This window comes from Camellia sinensis, chromosome 1, assembly GCF_055761805.1.
Source record: "Camellia sinensis isolate YWXY chromosome 1, ASM5576180v1, whole genome shotgun sequence".
In the NCBI taxonomy this organism is placed as follows: domain Eukaryota; kingdom Viridiplantae; phylum Streptophyta; class Magnoliopsida; order Ericales; family Theaceae; genus Camellia; species Camellia sinensis.
The window spans coordinates 27918608-27934578 of NC_138961.1; the positions used below are offsets into that span (position 1 = coordinate 27918608).

Consider the following 15971-nt stretch of genomic DNA (forward strand, 5'->3'; position numbering starts at 1 on the left):
GCCTAGAATTACTATGTTATGCGCACAGCAAACAAGTATAGACTAGATTGCCTAATTTGGAAATAAGCATTACATATCCGTTTGTCTTGAAAAACACTTTGGAATTTGCTACTCGCAAGTAGGCTAAAACACGGAGTTCAACGAGTTTTTCCAACTCAGACAATCCAACCTTCACCCACAGGCATTCGAACAGTTTATCACATAAGCATCTAGCCACATGGTAAGCATGCTGTCATGATAGCATTCACACGCATGCGATATGCTAAAGCATGAAAATACTTACATCGTACTCCGTGCCAAAACAATAAACTAGTTAGCCAACATGCATGGTCCTAGTTCATGTCAAATTGACTAATGCAACACATACAGGATGCAATTAGAGTAGGCTCGGCTAACCTAAAAATGGCATGTGAAATGCAATCAATTGATGCACGTATTTAATTTGGAATTTGAAGTACAAATGCAGTTAGCATGATGTACCGAGCCCGGTGCATGCAAGACAAATGTATGGATGCACGCATGCACAGCATAAGGTATGCTAATTTAATCATGCCCTAATCTACCATCATAAGCAGGTAAATAAAAGGGAAGAAAGAAGTGGGGGTTGGAAGACATGCACACACATGCACCCACACTTATTACAGATTCACCCTTGCTCGGAGGGACCAAAAGAATAATACAGATTAAATAACGTATTAACTAAGCTAGCTAATTAACTATTACAAATTACTTAATTAGTTAACAAACTAACTAAGCTAGGAAAAACAGTAAACCGACTCGGGAAGAGAGTTCAATGCACGCGTGCTCGGGTCTTGCTCGGAAGTGCACTGCCATGCATAGGTTGCCTCTGTTTTCCATGCTCTGCTCCTCTGAAGACTGTCAAAGTCTCAGAATTGCTTCTCTGGGCATTGGGAGGCACCATCGGCTGAATAGAATGGCCACCGGCAGTGGTCTGGTGGTCATCGGCACATAATGTATCCCTCGGCTGCCAGTTTATTGCCGGTCGGCACTCTATGAAGTCGATCGGCAGAGAATGCCTGTAGAACCTGTTTGACAGCAGCAGAGGACAGGACTTTGCATGGCAATACAATTCAAGCCATATATGCACCAATCATGTTCCTTATCATGTGAGTGACTCAAAGGGACATGCTCCTTGGTTCTCGGACCATCAATCGCGCATTTCCATACGTGATGGCCCAAGGGACCAAGTATGCACATTTTGATGTTAAGTGCAACGCAAACCATCAAACCAAAGGGGTCCAATCCCAATCACTAAATCAAGGGACAAGATATGAATGTTCAATGCAACCTAGACATGTTAGCTAGGGATGCAACATGGCAATGCAAACAAGCAAGCAATGAACAAGCATGCAAGACATGGTGCAATCAAGGCATGCAAAGTGTAAGACATGTGACAACATGTAAAGATTGGACTTAAACATGATTTGGGCAGCTGTAATTAGGCCCAAAAACAGTGGCCAAAACCAAGGAAAATGGAACCAAACACACATACACACACGCGCATGTTAAGGCCTAAATGCTTAAGCATCAAAGGACTACTTTTAAGCACACTTAAAAGGGGGTAATCATGGACATATGACATGTATTATAAGCCTTGAAAACATGTAGGAAATGATGCCAAATTAACCTACCAATGCAAGCTATACATGTAACCAAACCCACGTACCTAAAACATGGCCATATGACTCATGAAGCAAATGACTAAATTGAATCAAAACAGTCCCGAATCATGCAAAAGTAAGCCTCAAGAACCACTTAGATGGCATCTAAATGACCTAATCCTAGAGGCATACACAATGGCATAAACATGGAGCATGAAACACAAGCTTTCAAAGCATTAAACAGGTGTCCAAGGCAAGCATACAAGCATGTCAAAGGGACTGAAATAACATGGAAAATGGTCCCAACCCACTAAATTAAGGCAAGGATGCATGCTATACATTCAGACACTTAAGGCCAACAAACCAAAAATGCAAAGGGGCTATACTAAGCATGCAAAATTCGACCCAAACAACTATGGACAGACCTTAAACATGGCAAAATAAGCATGAAAGATTCACAAGGCTAAACCTAAAACATGCTAGAACAAGGGTTTACAACCTAAGGCATGTTAAGGCCTAAACATGGCATTACAAGGTAGGTATGCTAAGCATGCATGGTGTACCAAAACCAATTAAAAACAAAGGCATATTATGACATAATAGGCACAAAATACAGCCAAGGCATGGTCAACAAGAAGCTTAGCTAGGTGCTCCCTCAAGAGGCCAAAAATGGTCCATTTCAAGGACAACAAGGAGAAGGGGTGACCCTCTACTTTTTGGGACCTCAAGGTACCATCCTCACCTCTGAAATTCCTCAAGATTTCAGTGGTGAGGAGGCCCAAACACCAAGGTCTCGGAGCTTACACAAAATAGCACAAAATGGAGCCTTACAAGGCTTAGGAGGGGTCAAACAACCTCAAACCACAAAACACTCTAAACAAACTATTTAGAGGGCCTAAAAACAGAACTTTCTTATATTATACACTAAGCTCAAAAACAGCTCTAAGATAGGCAAAAATAGTATGCAAAAATGGGGAATAAAGGAGTAAGATTGTTACCCTTGTAGACCCTCTTCAAAGATGAAGCTCCAGCTGGTTCTTCAAGCTCAAAACCACCCAAGAACCTCAAGAACAACCTCTGGTCCTTCAAGAAATCAAGGAAAGGTGTAACACTATGTGTTTGTGTACAATAGTAAGACACAAACACACTTAAACACACACAAAGCCAAATGAGAGAGAGGTATAGAGATAGAATATGTATGAAACCCTAAACCTAAAACCAGAGCTCTCACACCAATTTTCTCTCGAAATTTTCTAACCTAGAGCCAAGAGGGGAGGGCTCCTCTTATAGAGGAGCCAATCTTGTAAAGCTTACATGGTAAGCTAACAAGGGGTCCATCCCTCCATACACGTGTATGGAGGGGAACAAAATGACATACAACTGTATTAAAATATCTGCAAAAGTAGATGAACAGTAATCGGCTGCTCAAAATTGCCATTTTGTCAAAATGGAGTGCCGACCGGCAACAAAGAATGCCGACCGGCAATATATATTGCCGATGGCAACAAAACACCAGCCGGTGGCCTCTGGCCATGGCCGGTGATGTGTGGGGATGCCTCACAAGGTATTCCATGCCCTTTCAAGGCAAAACACAAGTGTTTTGCGCAAGACCAGACACTAAACAGTCAAGTTCGGAGATCCTGAGGCGAGGTGCGTAGCCGAGACCTCCGGGAACTCCAAACGAACACAAACATGGATGATCACCGGGTGTTCAAACGGTGACGTCCAAGTCTTGAGGACGGTCAAAAATGGGGTGTCTACACACGTGATCAGAACACCCACGTAGATGCCTTAGCTTGCCTAGCCTTCACAATCAACTCAGAGATTAAACGGACAATCGAAGTTGGATTCATCCCAGAGCCAAGCATCGGCCCCTCGGAGGAAGTCCAAATCAACGTTGTCGAAGCTGCACCAAGCTGGATGGATCCCATTGTCGCGTTCTTATCCTCTGAACAACTCCCAGAGGACAAGAAAGAAGCCCACAAGCTGCGAAACAAAGCCATGTGACACTACTTGGACCCGCAAGGAAGGCTTTATAAAAAGTCACTCACTGGCTCATATTTAGAATATGTACACCCGGACAAAGTCGAAGAGCTTCTGGCTGAGATACACGAAGGCAGTTGTGACGCCCATTCTGGCAGACGCTCTTTGGCCCACCGAGCTATAACGCAAGGGTATTATTGGCCGACAATGCGAGCAGACGCCGAGTGTTATGCAAAAAAGTACGAATAGTGTCAGAAATTTTCTCCGTTAAACCATCTATCTGCTGAAGAGTTGAACTCTATCACCAGTCCTTGGCCGTTCGCCTAGTGGGGGCTTGATATCGTAGGACCATTGCCGAGGGCCTCGAGGAACAAGTGATACCTGATCATCGCAATAGATTACTTCACGAAATGGGTCGAAGCAGAGGCATTAACTCACATACAAGATGTTGACATTAAGCACTTCGTGTAGAGGAACATCATAACATGATTCGACATTCCCAGAGCTCTTATCTCAGATAACAACACCAAGTTTGATTGTGGCGTATTCAGCCTTAAGGCACCATCTTGGGACCTCAAGGCACCATCCTCACCTCTGAAATGGTATTCGGCCTTACTTTTCTACGCCGGCCTACCCCCAAAGCAATGGCCAAGCCGAGTCCTCTAATAAATCCATCTTGGACGGCATTAAGAAGAGGCTGGAGAAAGCCAAAGGCAAATGGGTCGAAGAATTACCAAGCATGCGGTGGGCTCATCGAACTACACCAAGAAGATCAACTGGAGAAACGCCATTTGCCCTATGCTTTGGAACCCAGGCAATTTTACCCCTAGAAATCGACCACCCGACACTGAAGTCGCAAGTTTTCGATGCAGACCAAAACATCATGATGCTTGCTTTGGATTTGATTCTAATCGAAGAACGAAGAGATCGAGCCCTTGTGTCGATGGCACGGTACCAGCAGCAGCTGGCAAAGTCGTACAATAAACGCGTTAAGCCTCGCCGCTACACACCAGGAGAGTTGGTCCTGAAGAAGGTACTCCTAGCTGACAGGAAACCGGCCGATGGGAAATTAGGTCCTAACTGGGACGGCCCCTATCAGATCGATTTAGTCGCCGGAGTAGGGGCATATCGGCTCAGAGACATGTCTGGAAGGAGTTTGCCACGACCTTGAAATTCCACGCATTTACGCAAATTTTATCATTAACCCGACTTGTGGAACATGATACTTGTTCTGAACTATTCGTCATGTACATCTCTTTTTCTGTAAATACAAATATTTCCATTCACCTACTACAGGATCTAGTTCAAACATGGTCCGAACAAAGTCTCCGGATTCGAAGCCCCATCGACGAATGACGTCTTTGGGCCGATTAAAGTCTCTAGATTCGGAGCGCCCTTCGTGGATATCACGACCGGCCAAACAAAGTCTCCGGATTCGGAGCGCCCTTCGTGGATTTCACGACTGGCTAAACAAAGTCTCCGAATTCGAAGTCCCATCGGCGAATGACGTTTTTGGGCCGATTAAAGTCTCCGGATTCGGAGCGCCCTTCGTGGATATCACGACCGGCCAAACAAAGTCTCCGGATTCAGAGTCTCATTGGCGAATGACGTCTTTGGGCCGATTAAAGTCTTCGGATTCGGAGCGCCCTTCGTGGATATCACAACCGGCCAAACAAAGTCTTCGGATTCGGAGCCCCATTGGCGAATGACGTCTTTGGGCCGATTAAAGTCTCCGAATTCGGAGCGCCCTTCGTGGATATCACGGCCGGCCAAACAAAGTGTCCGAATTTGGAGCCCCATCGGCGAATGACGTCTTTGGGCCGATTAAAGTCTCCAGATTCGGAGTGCCCTTCATGGATATCACGATCGGCCAAACAAAGTCTCCGGATTCAGAGCCCCATCAGCGAATGACGTCTTTGGGCTAAGCCACAGGGTCGTGCTTAACACAATTTCGATTAAAACAGGTCGATCAACATCCATTCACTCATCTGAGATATGTTCATTCAAACACATATAATGAAACATATGTAAGCACGAGTGTGCCGAACAAGAGTTATAACAAAACATTGCAAATAAAATTCTTTTCTTTTATTTATTCATTCAACCAATCAATAATCACATAATTCCAGACGCGATCCGCATTTGCACATTACAGCGAATATTTTTATTCGACACTGCCCTCGTCGTCGCTCTTTTCAACTTCAAAGGCGGAAAAGGGCAAATGATCACGATGATCCAGCCTACATAAGCTTGAATCAAAATCCTTTGTTCGGAGCACCTCCGCGGCCTGAAGAGCCGCGATCCAACTGTGGTTAAATCTTCGATTCTCGCATCGACAGACCTCCTCAGCGAGTGTTTCTTTCATTTTTTTTTTCACCCCAACCTTTCGACCAGCATAAAAGCCCTCATCGTAACCCCTGGCCTTCACATTTGCAACGACAAACATGCTTGTCGTTGGGTCACCCGCTCGTCCACGTTCGGGTTAGATTGACCCTTCGCATGTAGCTCGACAACTTTAGCCTTCCTAATCTCCCTAAGCTCGTTCTCGGCTTCCTCCGAACTACGGGCTCGTTTGTCTATTCTCTCCATCTCCTGCCGCGCGATGCGCAGATGCATGCCGACTTCGTAGGCCGTGTACACGCACTGGCTGGGGCAAGGGCAGATTTATTAATCTAACCGGCCGAGCATCTTGGCCACACGTTGATTGATATGTGCCACAGCCACTCCATGCACTAATTTTTGGCTTTTTAAACGGCCTAATTATCCAAACGGTGATTATGGGCGAATGCCGTGAAGTCCATGCACTGGCTGGGGTAAGGGCAAATTTATTAATCTAACCGTGGCCCCACGACCGATTGATACGTGCCACAGCCACCTCATGCACTACTTTTGCCTTGCTAAAACGGCCTAATTAGATAGTCAGCAAGAACACAAAACGTTTCACCCAAAATAGGAACCAAACAATTCCATTAATTAGTAACAGCAAAGCACAAAGTGAATTTTCATTAAGTAAATTGGGCACAAATTGTAACCATTTTTACATATGAAAATTACTAAACACAAGCAAATTCTAAAACAAAAACAAGAGCCGCTCAAGCTAGCCCTCGGAGTTAGACTCCAGCTGTCATGACCCCAAACCGCTCCCAGTAGTTTGGTGCCGTGATGGCCAGTAATCCATGATTACCGAAGGCCAACTTCCAAAATTCACACACAATCAGAGTATAATTTATGGGGCTTACAAGTGCGGAAGTAATAATCTAAAATACAAGTGGTCCATAAGAGCAGTGCATAAGTCAAATGGAATGGCATACATCTTTACATAGCTTTACAACTTGAATACATATAGAAATGAAGTACAAAAATACATATTACATCTTAGCAAAAGGGCTTCTCAAGCCGACATGTTCAAATACAAAAGCTTCAAGATTGCCGACATCCTCACTGCCGACATAACATGCATGCAAAACACACATCTCGGTGTAGCCAACTTCTTGCTTGATACCTACATACATACATAGGGAGGGTGAGCTTGGATACTCAGTGAATGGTATAAGTAATAAAGGGGTTAAATGAATGATTCCCGAGGTCTTTTCAAAACAATACATAATATATTTTTGTCAAAACCATACTTATCATAGCTTGTACAAAACCTGAGATAAATCTTGTTCATCAAACTTGATCTTATAAAACTTACTTACTTAACATACGCCAACTTAAAACATAACCTCGGCATAACCTTGGTCCTTCAAAACTTACATACTTACTTAACTTACGTCAAATCTCAAAACATGGGGTGACGACATTCCGGACAAAACAAACAAAGGTGCCACAAAATCTTAGAGTCCCCTGGCACGTACGGACTTCACATGTGTGCTACTAATGCTTATAGTCCCTTAGCACGTACGGACTTCACATGTGTGCTACTAATGCTTATAGTCCCTTAGCACGTACGGACTTCACATGTGTGCTACTAATGCATATAGTCCCTTAGCACGTACAGACTTGTGCCACAAATGCTTAAAGTCCCCTGGCACGTACGGACTTTCACATGTTTGACATCAAAACAAAGCTTACTTGATACATTGCCATCCAAAACAGAGTTTATACTTGATACATAAAATAGGGATATCATTCATGCTTAACAAATACTTTTATCAAAACAAGACAAAGCTTTATCAAAACGTTATAACATAACTTTATTAAAAATACCACTCACATAGTTCTTGGGACGTCAGGATCAAGGCAAAGGTCCAAGTCCTACAAACACACGACAAAGTCTATTGAATGTACTCTTCTCAAAACAAGTCTCACATGCATGCAAATGATCTCGGGAAAACATGCTGGAAGTCAAAACACTGTTTTACATGTCAGGAAGACATGCTGGGTACTAACCAGGTCTTTGCCGAGGTCCCACACCTCCTGGCTGAGGTGTGGCTACCTAGGCTTCGGCATGCGGCTGCATGCCGAGGTGCGCACGAGACAAACTAAAGGTGTAAGTGATCATGCAAGGTAGGCCAAGGTGAGATACGATGATTGGCCTAAAAGTGAGGTCTAGGTAAGAGTGATCTCGGCGACTACACTTCGGGAAGTGAGGTCTGGAGATCTGGGCTTCCACCCGTGAAGAACAGGAAGAACATGAACATGAAGAACATGGATGCTAAAATCATAACTTCTTTGTTACAAAATCTGGGATTTCATGCTATGAGTTCGAAAACATGGACCTGGGTACCCATACTTGAAAATCATATGAAAACAAACACAAAAACATGGATCTTAGCATGAACTTTCGGATCAAAACATGACTTTTCCTTGAAGAACACATGAATGCCATTTTCTCTTTCTAAAACCGAACTTCAAAGCAATGCATGGCTTACAAATCATATTCAATCATGCAATGAAATAACATAAACATAAAGAACGACAAGAGCAGATCAAGAATCTAACCTTAGAACACGGATCTAACGGTTCGATCTCTAGGAATCAAGCTTAGAAATCTACTCTCCTTCAAGAACTCTTCTTCCTCTCTAGAGCTTCTCTCTCTACTCTTCAAAACAAGTATAGGAACAAATGATGGGTTTCACTCTCTGCCGGCTGACTTAACTCTCAGCTCGGATACGTGGCAGCGGCTGATTGGTTCTCTTCAAAAAGGTGATAGGTTGACAAGACAAGACTATGACAAAGTGTATCTAACAAGCTACTCGGAATGGCACTCTGGCAAGTGATGACATCGGCTAAGGACAAGGCTTCGGCAACTAAGGTGACAATGACCTCGGCTAGGAAGGACAACTCTTGACTAAGCTGTGCCACACCTTAGCCTAGATGTGCCACACCTCGGTCTAGGTCATACCACTCCAGGACAAGATCACTTAGGTTCAAAGGTAACATCTCGGCCTAGATAATACACATCTCGGCCTTGGTGAATCACACTTCGGCTTAGATAATGACATCTCGGCCAATATGTCAGGGCGAAGGTGGAGGTCAAACAAAGGGGTTCCAAGATACTTCTAGACTGAAGATGACCTCGGCCTGGAATGATCTAGGCGTAACGTAACCTAGGCTTGGCATGACTTCGGCTAAACATAACTTAGGCTTGGGGTACCAAGGAAGGAACAAAGCAAGCACACAACACTTAGACAAATCACATAGACATCAAAACAAGGCATGGATCTTACTTAGGCAAACAAGTCAAGATTCATGAATGCAAACTTAGCAAGACAAGTTATGTAAATGAACATGAACATGACTACAACATGAATATGGGTTGCTACAGCAATCTAACATGACAAAATATATAAATGCATGCAAACATGACTAAGCCATAAAATGTGGGTTGTTACACCAGCGGCTCAACATCCACTTGCTCATACGGAATTGGCATAGCCAATGACATTTGTAGCAGCAAGGGCTTTGAGCCAGCCATGTTTAAATCCCCGATTCTCAAACTTGGGAACTTCATCCACATATGCATCAAAAGCTAATTTTTTCCCAAGCATCGAATGCGCTGGAAGCCTTCAGGTCGGCTATTTCCTTCGCCGCCTTCATCTCTTCCAACCCAGCTTCTAATTCAGAGATCGCCTCCTAGGCCAACTTTAGCGCGTCATCGCTTGCATCTGCCCTCTTCTCGGGACCGATCTCAATTCTTCGACATTACAGGCTCTTTCCGTCTCGGCCTTGACACGGGCACCCTCCGACTGCGCCTTACTCTTTTGGCTCTCAACCTCCGCTTGTAAACGGCCAATTAGCTTGACGGCATCGTAATATCGACAGCCCATGTCGGCTATCCTTCCGATGGCCTGCAAAACAGGAATTTGAGAACAAAATAATATTTTTGTAAAGAGAAAAGACAAAATCCAACTATATACCAAAAGAGCCGATTGCGCGGCCAACCCAATTGCAACCAGATCAGGCTCCGCCCGAAAAACTGCCTTGTCAGCAGGCAGCAAAACAGACGTCGCCAAGCTGAGTGCAACCACTGGATCTTTGATCACTGAAGCATCGTAAGAGATCGGCGTATTTTTTTTATCTCAGCTGAATAACAAGGCACAATTACATCTGATTCATCCAAGCGAGGTCGTTTGTCGGCACATTCTTTTGAGCCGGCATCGACATCGGCATGGCGTCTCTCCATCCTGCACAAAAGGTTCCACCTCGGCACTTCCATTCTTTGTCGCCCCCTCGATAATAGACGTTCACATTGGGAAACAGTCAGCCGCCGAATTTCAGCTCTAACTCTTCGAATTCAAAGCCAAACACTCCACCCAACTGTCGACAGTGGAGTGCTTGGGGGGCAATTGTGGGGGCCAATTATTGGGAGTCATAGAGATTCCGGATAATCAAACCTAGGAGAGTCGACATTTCGAAACACTCGGCAATGGGTCCGAAAGCTCAAATCCAACCCTACTCGGCCAAAGTGACCGATTGAGCAAGGGGCCGAGTGAAGATCGGACAGTCATAAAAAGTGCCGAATACGAGGTGGGAAAGGGATCTAATCCCAAGGCCCAAAGAAGAAAAGATATAAATAGGAGAAACATCAGCCAGAAAGAGGTATGTGAGAATTACTGTGCTTAACTTAGAATACAAGCTTCCTCGAGTGTAGATACTAACTTGCCCGTCAGAGTGCTAATTCTGGCACCCCCGACCAGAGTGTTTATTCTTTTTCAGGTGACCAGAAGAGGATCACGAGCGTTCCCCAAGATCCGGAAGAGTATTTCTAAACCACTTCCTCATACCTTGAATTTTAAATATATGGAGTTAATTCATATAATTACTTACTGATGAATAACAAAATCATTCATGTGAATAATGACAAAGGGAAAATGCTAAAAAAACAAGTAAAGTGATGTTGTTTTATTCAAGTCTTCTATTTGAAACTTGATTAGTAGAGCATAATTTTTTTTCCATTTTGGCGCTAACAATTAGGAAAGTATAATTTTCGTTCTAAATTTTTTTCTATTTTGGTGCTAAGAATTTGTCTAGACTGGTGGATTCACTATTTCTTGAGTTGAGAGTTTGTAGTTATACTATGAGAGATTTCACAAGATGAGGTGAGACCTAAGAAGCATGGACACAGACATATGACACGATACGGACAAACCGACAAAAAATGAAGAACACAACACGTGAGGGACACACATGAAATATATAATTTTATATATTTATTATATGTTATATATATGAATATATCATTAAAAGATAATAAAAAAAATGTAATATGATACTAATTCCTATAAATTTATATAATTTTTGTTTTATAATTGTGTCTTAAGTTGTTTAATTCAAACTTATAATTAATTTTACATGTGTCTAATTGAAGAAAGGCCAAACTAAAGAAGAAAAAAATATATTTATAATCAGTTATAGTCAATGTTTGTTTGAATTTCTAAAATATATGAATTTATGAATTTATAAAAGCTAAGAATCAGAAAAGATTGATTCTCATAAATTTGTAAAAGTTGAAAAATACTAGATGAATGATATTCATGGAGCATGACCTCATAATGTTCATAGTTGTTATGAGATAACAATCGTTTAATTTGATTATGAATTTTCTGCTTGAATTTTTTTTTTTTTTTTTTTTTTTTTTTGCAGATGTTTAGCATCAACATCTATTGGTACTGGTGGAGATAGGGGATGAAACCATTGAGATTAGATTTAAAAGCAAAAAATGCAATTGTAGTGTAATTGCAATACTTTGGATGACAGAGCCCGAGACGCCAAACAAAGGAAGACCTTATTAGGCATGGTGTAATCCCATAACAGTCAAACATATTAAACATGAAACTCAAAGAAGAGCAAGATAGTCAGAGATTTATGGCTATCAACACTCATGAAGTAGAGAACAATCTATTGAGTTTGAATATTGAAGGAATTAAATGTAATATTAATATCCTAAAAATGTTGATTGAGCACACTCTTGTATTTTGTGTTGCAATGGCAATAAAATGAGTATTGGAGAATATGACTAATGTCATTTCATATTCATGTTCGTATTGTAATGAAATGCCTTGTATTTTGAATTGTAATGATCATTGAAGAATATGAAATTCTTTATTTTTGTCATGCTCTTATTGATATTGTTACTAGTAGCTCGTCATTGACTTTTTATTTATTTTTAATGACAAGCATAACCTGTTAATGGGCTTGGTTGAGATCACAAATTAAAGAACAAATGAAATTTATTCATAATAAAGAAAAAACATTGTTAATGGTAATTTACTCATAATGTGAAAAAAAAAATCACATTTCATAATGAAAAAAAACTTCAACGTTTCATAATAAACTCTAATAATTGATAATGCTTCAATGTGATAGTTCAACTATATAATCCAACACAAAAATCATTGTGTTTTAACAAACAAGTCTCTCAAAATGTAATATAAACATTCTCAATGAACTTAAAAAAAAAAAGGCCAACAAATGTCTAAGCAACCCTGTCATGTAGACATTTTCAGTTTCTACCATTTGTGTCATCTTCTGGATTGTTAGCCTATGATTGTACTATGTCATTCAACATTTTTGTGAAACTTGAATGCTCGAATATCGAAGATGGAGATGGATGATGATGCCCCTATCAAAAAAATAAAATATATTAAATTTTCATAAAATCATGTAAATAAATACATACTAGAATATTACGTACTTGATATGGCAAGTTTTCTTGAAATATGTGTTGTTGCTCCAAACTTGGACCCAATGTTTTCAGATTCCTGCGATATAAGAAGCAATTAGACAATCCAACTATAAATAAATCATATAACTATAAAGTTAATGAATAAAATAAACTTCTTACATTCACTTGAATACTCTCTTGTGTACCAAGATCAACAAATCCTATATTTGAAGATGCACCAAACTCGGATTGCTACAAAATATAAAATTTGAAAGTTAACAAAATAATAGTTTTTTTTTTTAATAGTAAATTAACTTATTCAAATAATTTTCACACCTCTACACTTGCTCAGATGTTGATGGTCTTTGTCTTGGTCTTTGCTTCTTTCTTCTTCTTATTAACAACTTTTTCAACCATGGATTGTTTCCTTTTACATGGTGGCCTCCCCTTTTGGCGTAAAACGATTGGATCAAGTATGGTTCTACTCTCCTTTGACTTCGAAACACCATCTCCATGAGTGGTTGAATTATGATGATTATTCACAAAACTAGACTTATTATTTCCACAATCAATTTCAACTTCTTCTTTCAATTTCCCTTTTAGTTCAAGTAACTGTTCGACCACCATATCACACCTATTTTCACAATCAGTTGCCAAATCAGCCACATCATTGAAGACATTGAACATTTTATTATACCGACGTGTTTCAGGCAACATTGAAGAGTTGTTATAATTGATAATCACTTTACTATGGCACCTTTTCACATTTTTGTTCCATCGTCTTAAAATGTACTTGTCTGATATCTCATGAACCCTTTCTTTCATTAACACCAGAATTTGATGCCTACACACTATTCCCCTAAACTCGAACAGCCGACAACTACAATTTGTGTCAAAGTTTTCCTTATCAAAATAGACAATGAAAGTTGCTAATCGAAGGTTCTCTCCAAATGGAACATCTTCACTCACTTCATATATAGAAAAATCAGGACCGTGTGTATACAAAGATAAATTGCAATAAAGCTGTCCTACAACCTCTTGTTGGAACTCTTTAAATTTTGCAATAGTGTAAGCTTTTTGAAATTGCTTCTCAAATAGATACTGAGTTATGCATGGGATGTATGAGTTGAGAGAATTAAATTCTTCACCATTTTTCATTTTCCACCTTCTTCGCCAAAGCATTCTCATATTGCTCCAAAATTGTTTCAAAGTGGTTTTTGAGTTGATGTACCCATCAAAGAATGCATGCATGCTTTCACTTCGTTGTGTGGTTGACATGCCCGCCCAAAAAATATCTTTGACAAATGCAGGTACCCATTGATGTCTATCCTCAAACAATCCAAATAACCATTCATTGCTTTCAAGTTGATAATTCTCTATCAATTTGTTCCAATTTTCTTCAAACTCCTTTTTTGTTAAGGAATCATAAGGTGCATTCTGTATACCAAATTTTATTGCCTCATATTCTTTGTATCCTCTCAATTTTTCAGGTAATTTTTTCAAGATATGCCATAAACACCACCGGTGATGCACATTAGGGAAAACAATTTGTATAGCATTTTTCATGGCTTTATCTTGATTTGTAATAATAGCATTTGGAGGACATCCAGACATGCATTCAAGCCAAGACTTAAATAACCATGTAAATGTTTCTGTATTTTCATGTGAAATGAGTACACAACCTAACAATGTCAGCTGTCCATGATGATTAACCCCAATAAATGGGGCAAAGGGCATATCATACTTATTTACCAAATATGTTGTGTCAAATGTAACCACATCACCAAACTCTTTAAATGCAGCCTTACTTCTTGCATCAGCCCAAAATACATTTAGTAATTTTCCCTCTTAATCCAAATCCAGGACATAAAAAAATTCTAAATTATTAGCTTGCATTTTCACAAAATAATTATACATTGCAGTGGCATCTCCTTTCTCGAGTTTCAAACAACGAAGTTTGTCCATATGATTCCTACAATCTTTCTCTAAATATGACAACTTCTCATGCCCTCCAGCTTCAAGCACAAGTGAAGTAAAATTTTTGTTCATCCTAATCCTTGCACTATCATTTAATTCAAGTCTCATTTTCACATGTGGTTCAAGAATCCTATTTTGCTTGAAAAAGCGAGATTTGCTTGGACTCATTTCATGGTTATGATCAAGTCTTAAGGATCGCAGTATCCACATTCCATCGCCTTGTAAATTTGCATTAAGTCTAGCTTTGCATCCCGTTTTAGTTTGTGGGCGTAGTTTAACTATATTGCTTGTTTTGATTTTTGCCTTTCCAACATGAGTACAAGCAATAGTTACATATTTTTTCTCCCCATCATCTCCCCTTTTACAATATTTCTTCAGCAGCGCAAAACCGTTTCTCTTCCCATATCTTGAATAATATTCATAAATTTCATCAATTGATTTAAATGTCATTCCCACTTTAGGATCCTCAATTTCAACTTCTACATTTTTTGTGTCTTCTATTTCAGTCTCAATATCAATTTCGTCACAGTCCTCATTTGATCCACTCGATATTTCTTTATCCATACCTCTACACTGTAAATAACAAATTAGAAAAAAAAAAGTATTCATAACAAAGGGCACAAAAATCCTAATTAAGTAGAAAATTAAATTATTTTATTAATTTTCTACTGAAAATTTATAAAAATTCAAGCAGAAAATTTAGCAATAAAAAATTCAAGAAGAAATTTTAGCAAGAAATTCAACTGGTGTTATCTCATAACAATTTTGCACACATTGAATTCATAACTTGTATAAATTCATAACTGGTGTTATCTCTTAATAAACAATAATAATTTATAGTACAACTTTTTGCTTTTTCTGCTTTCTAATTTCATTTTGGTACACAGAGACAGTTTTCTGGTCTTCGATCAAGTGGATGTGTGACATACGCCAAGAATGATAGGGAAGCATCCTTGTTTGATGTAGTGGCTGCCCAAGTTACTTCCATGGTTATCTTCTAATCTTCTTTGGTTAATTATAGTTCTGATGTTTTGTTCCCAATATTTATTCAAAACATGGATTAACTAACTAACTAACAAGATTATGATGATTTTCTGAATCATACACATTGAATTTATTGTCGTTCTTTCAAATATTTTGAAAAATTTTTGAGCTTTTCTGCAACATCCACAAAACATTTTAATAAAATAAAACACCTAAATTCACAGTAAATTAAGTGAAAGAGAGGAGTACCAGTCCACAACGACAAAGACGAGTTCTGAGAAGAAGGTAGGTGGCTC

The 15971-nt window shown here is 39.9% G+C and overlaps 1 protein-coding gene across 1 annotated transcript; it reads right to left on the reverse strand.

Moving 5' to 3' along the window:
• Positions 1–12607: 12607 nt before the first annotated feature.
• On the reverse strand, positions 12608–15679 carry LOC145824494 (protein FAR-RED IMPAIRED RESPONSE 1-like). The gene is made up of 6 exons (XM_082924293.1): positions 15575–15679; positions 14630–15264; positions 13120–14524; positions 12895–12966; positions 12745–12811; positions 12608–12672 (listed from the first exon to the last, which is right to left on the reverse strand). The coding sequence occupies exons 1-6, from the start codon at positions 15677–15679 to the stop codon at positions 12608–12610; spliced, it is 2349 nt and encodes a 782-aa protein (XP_082780419.1).
• Positions 15680–15971: the final 292 nt, after the last annotated feature.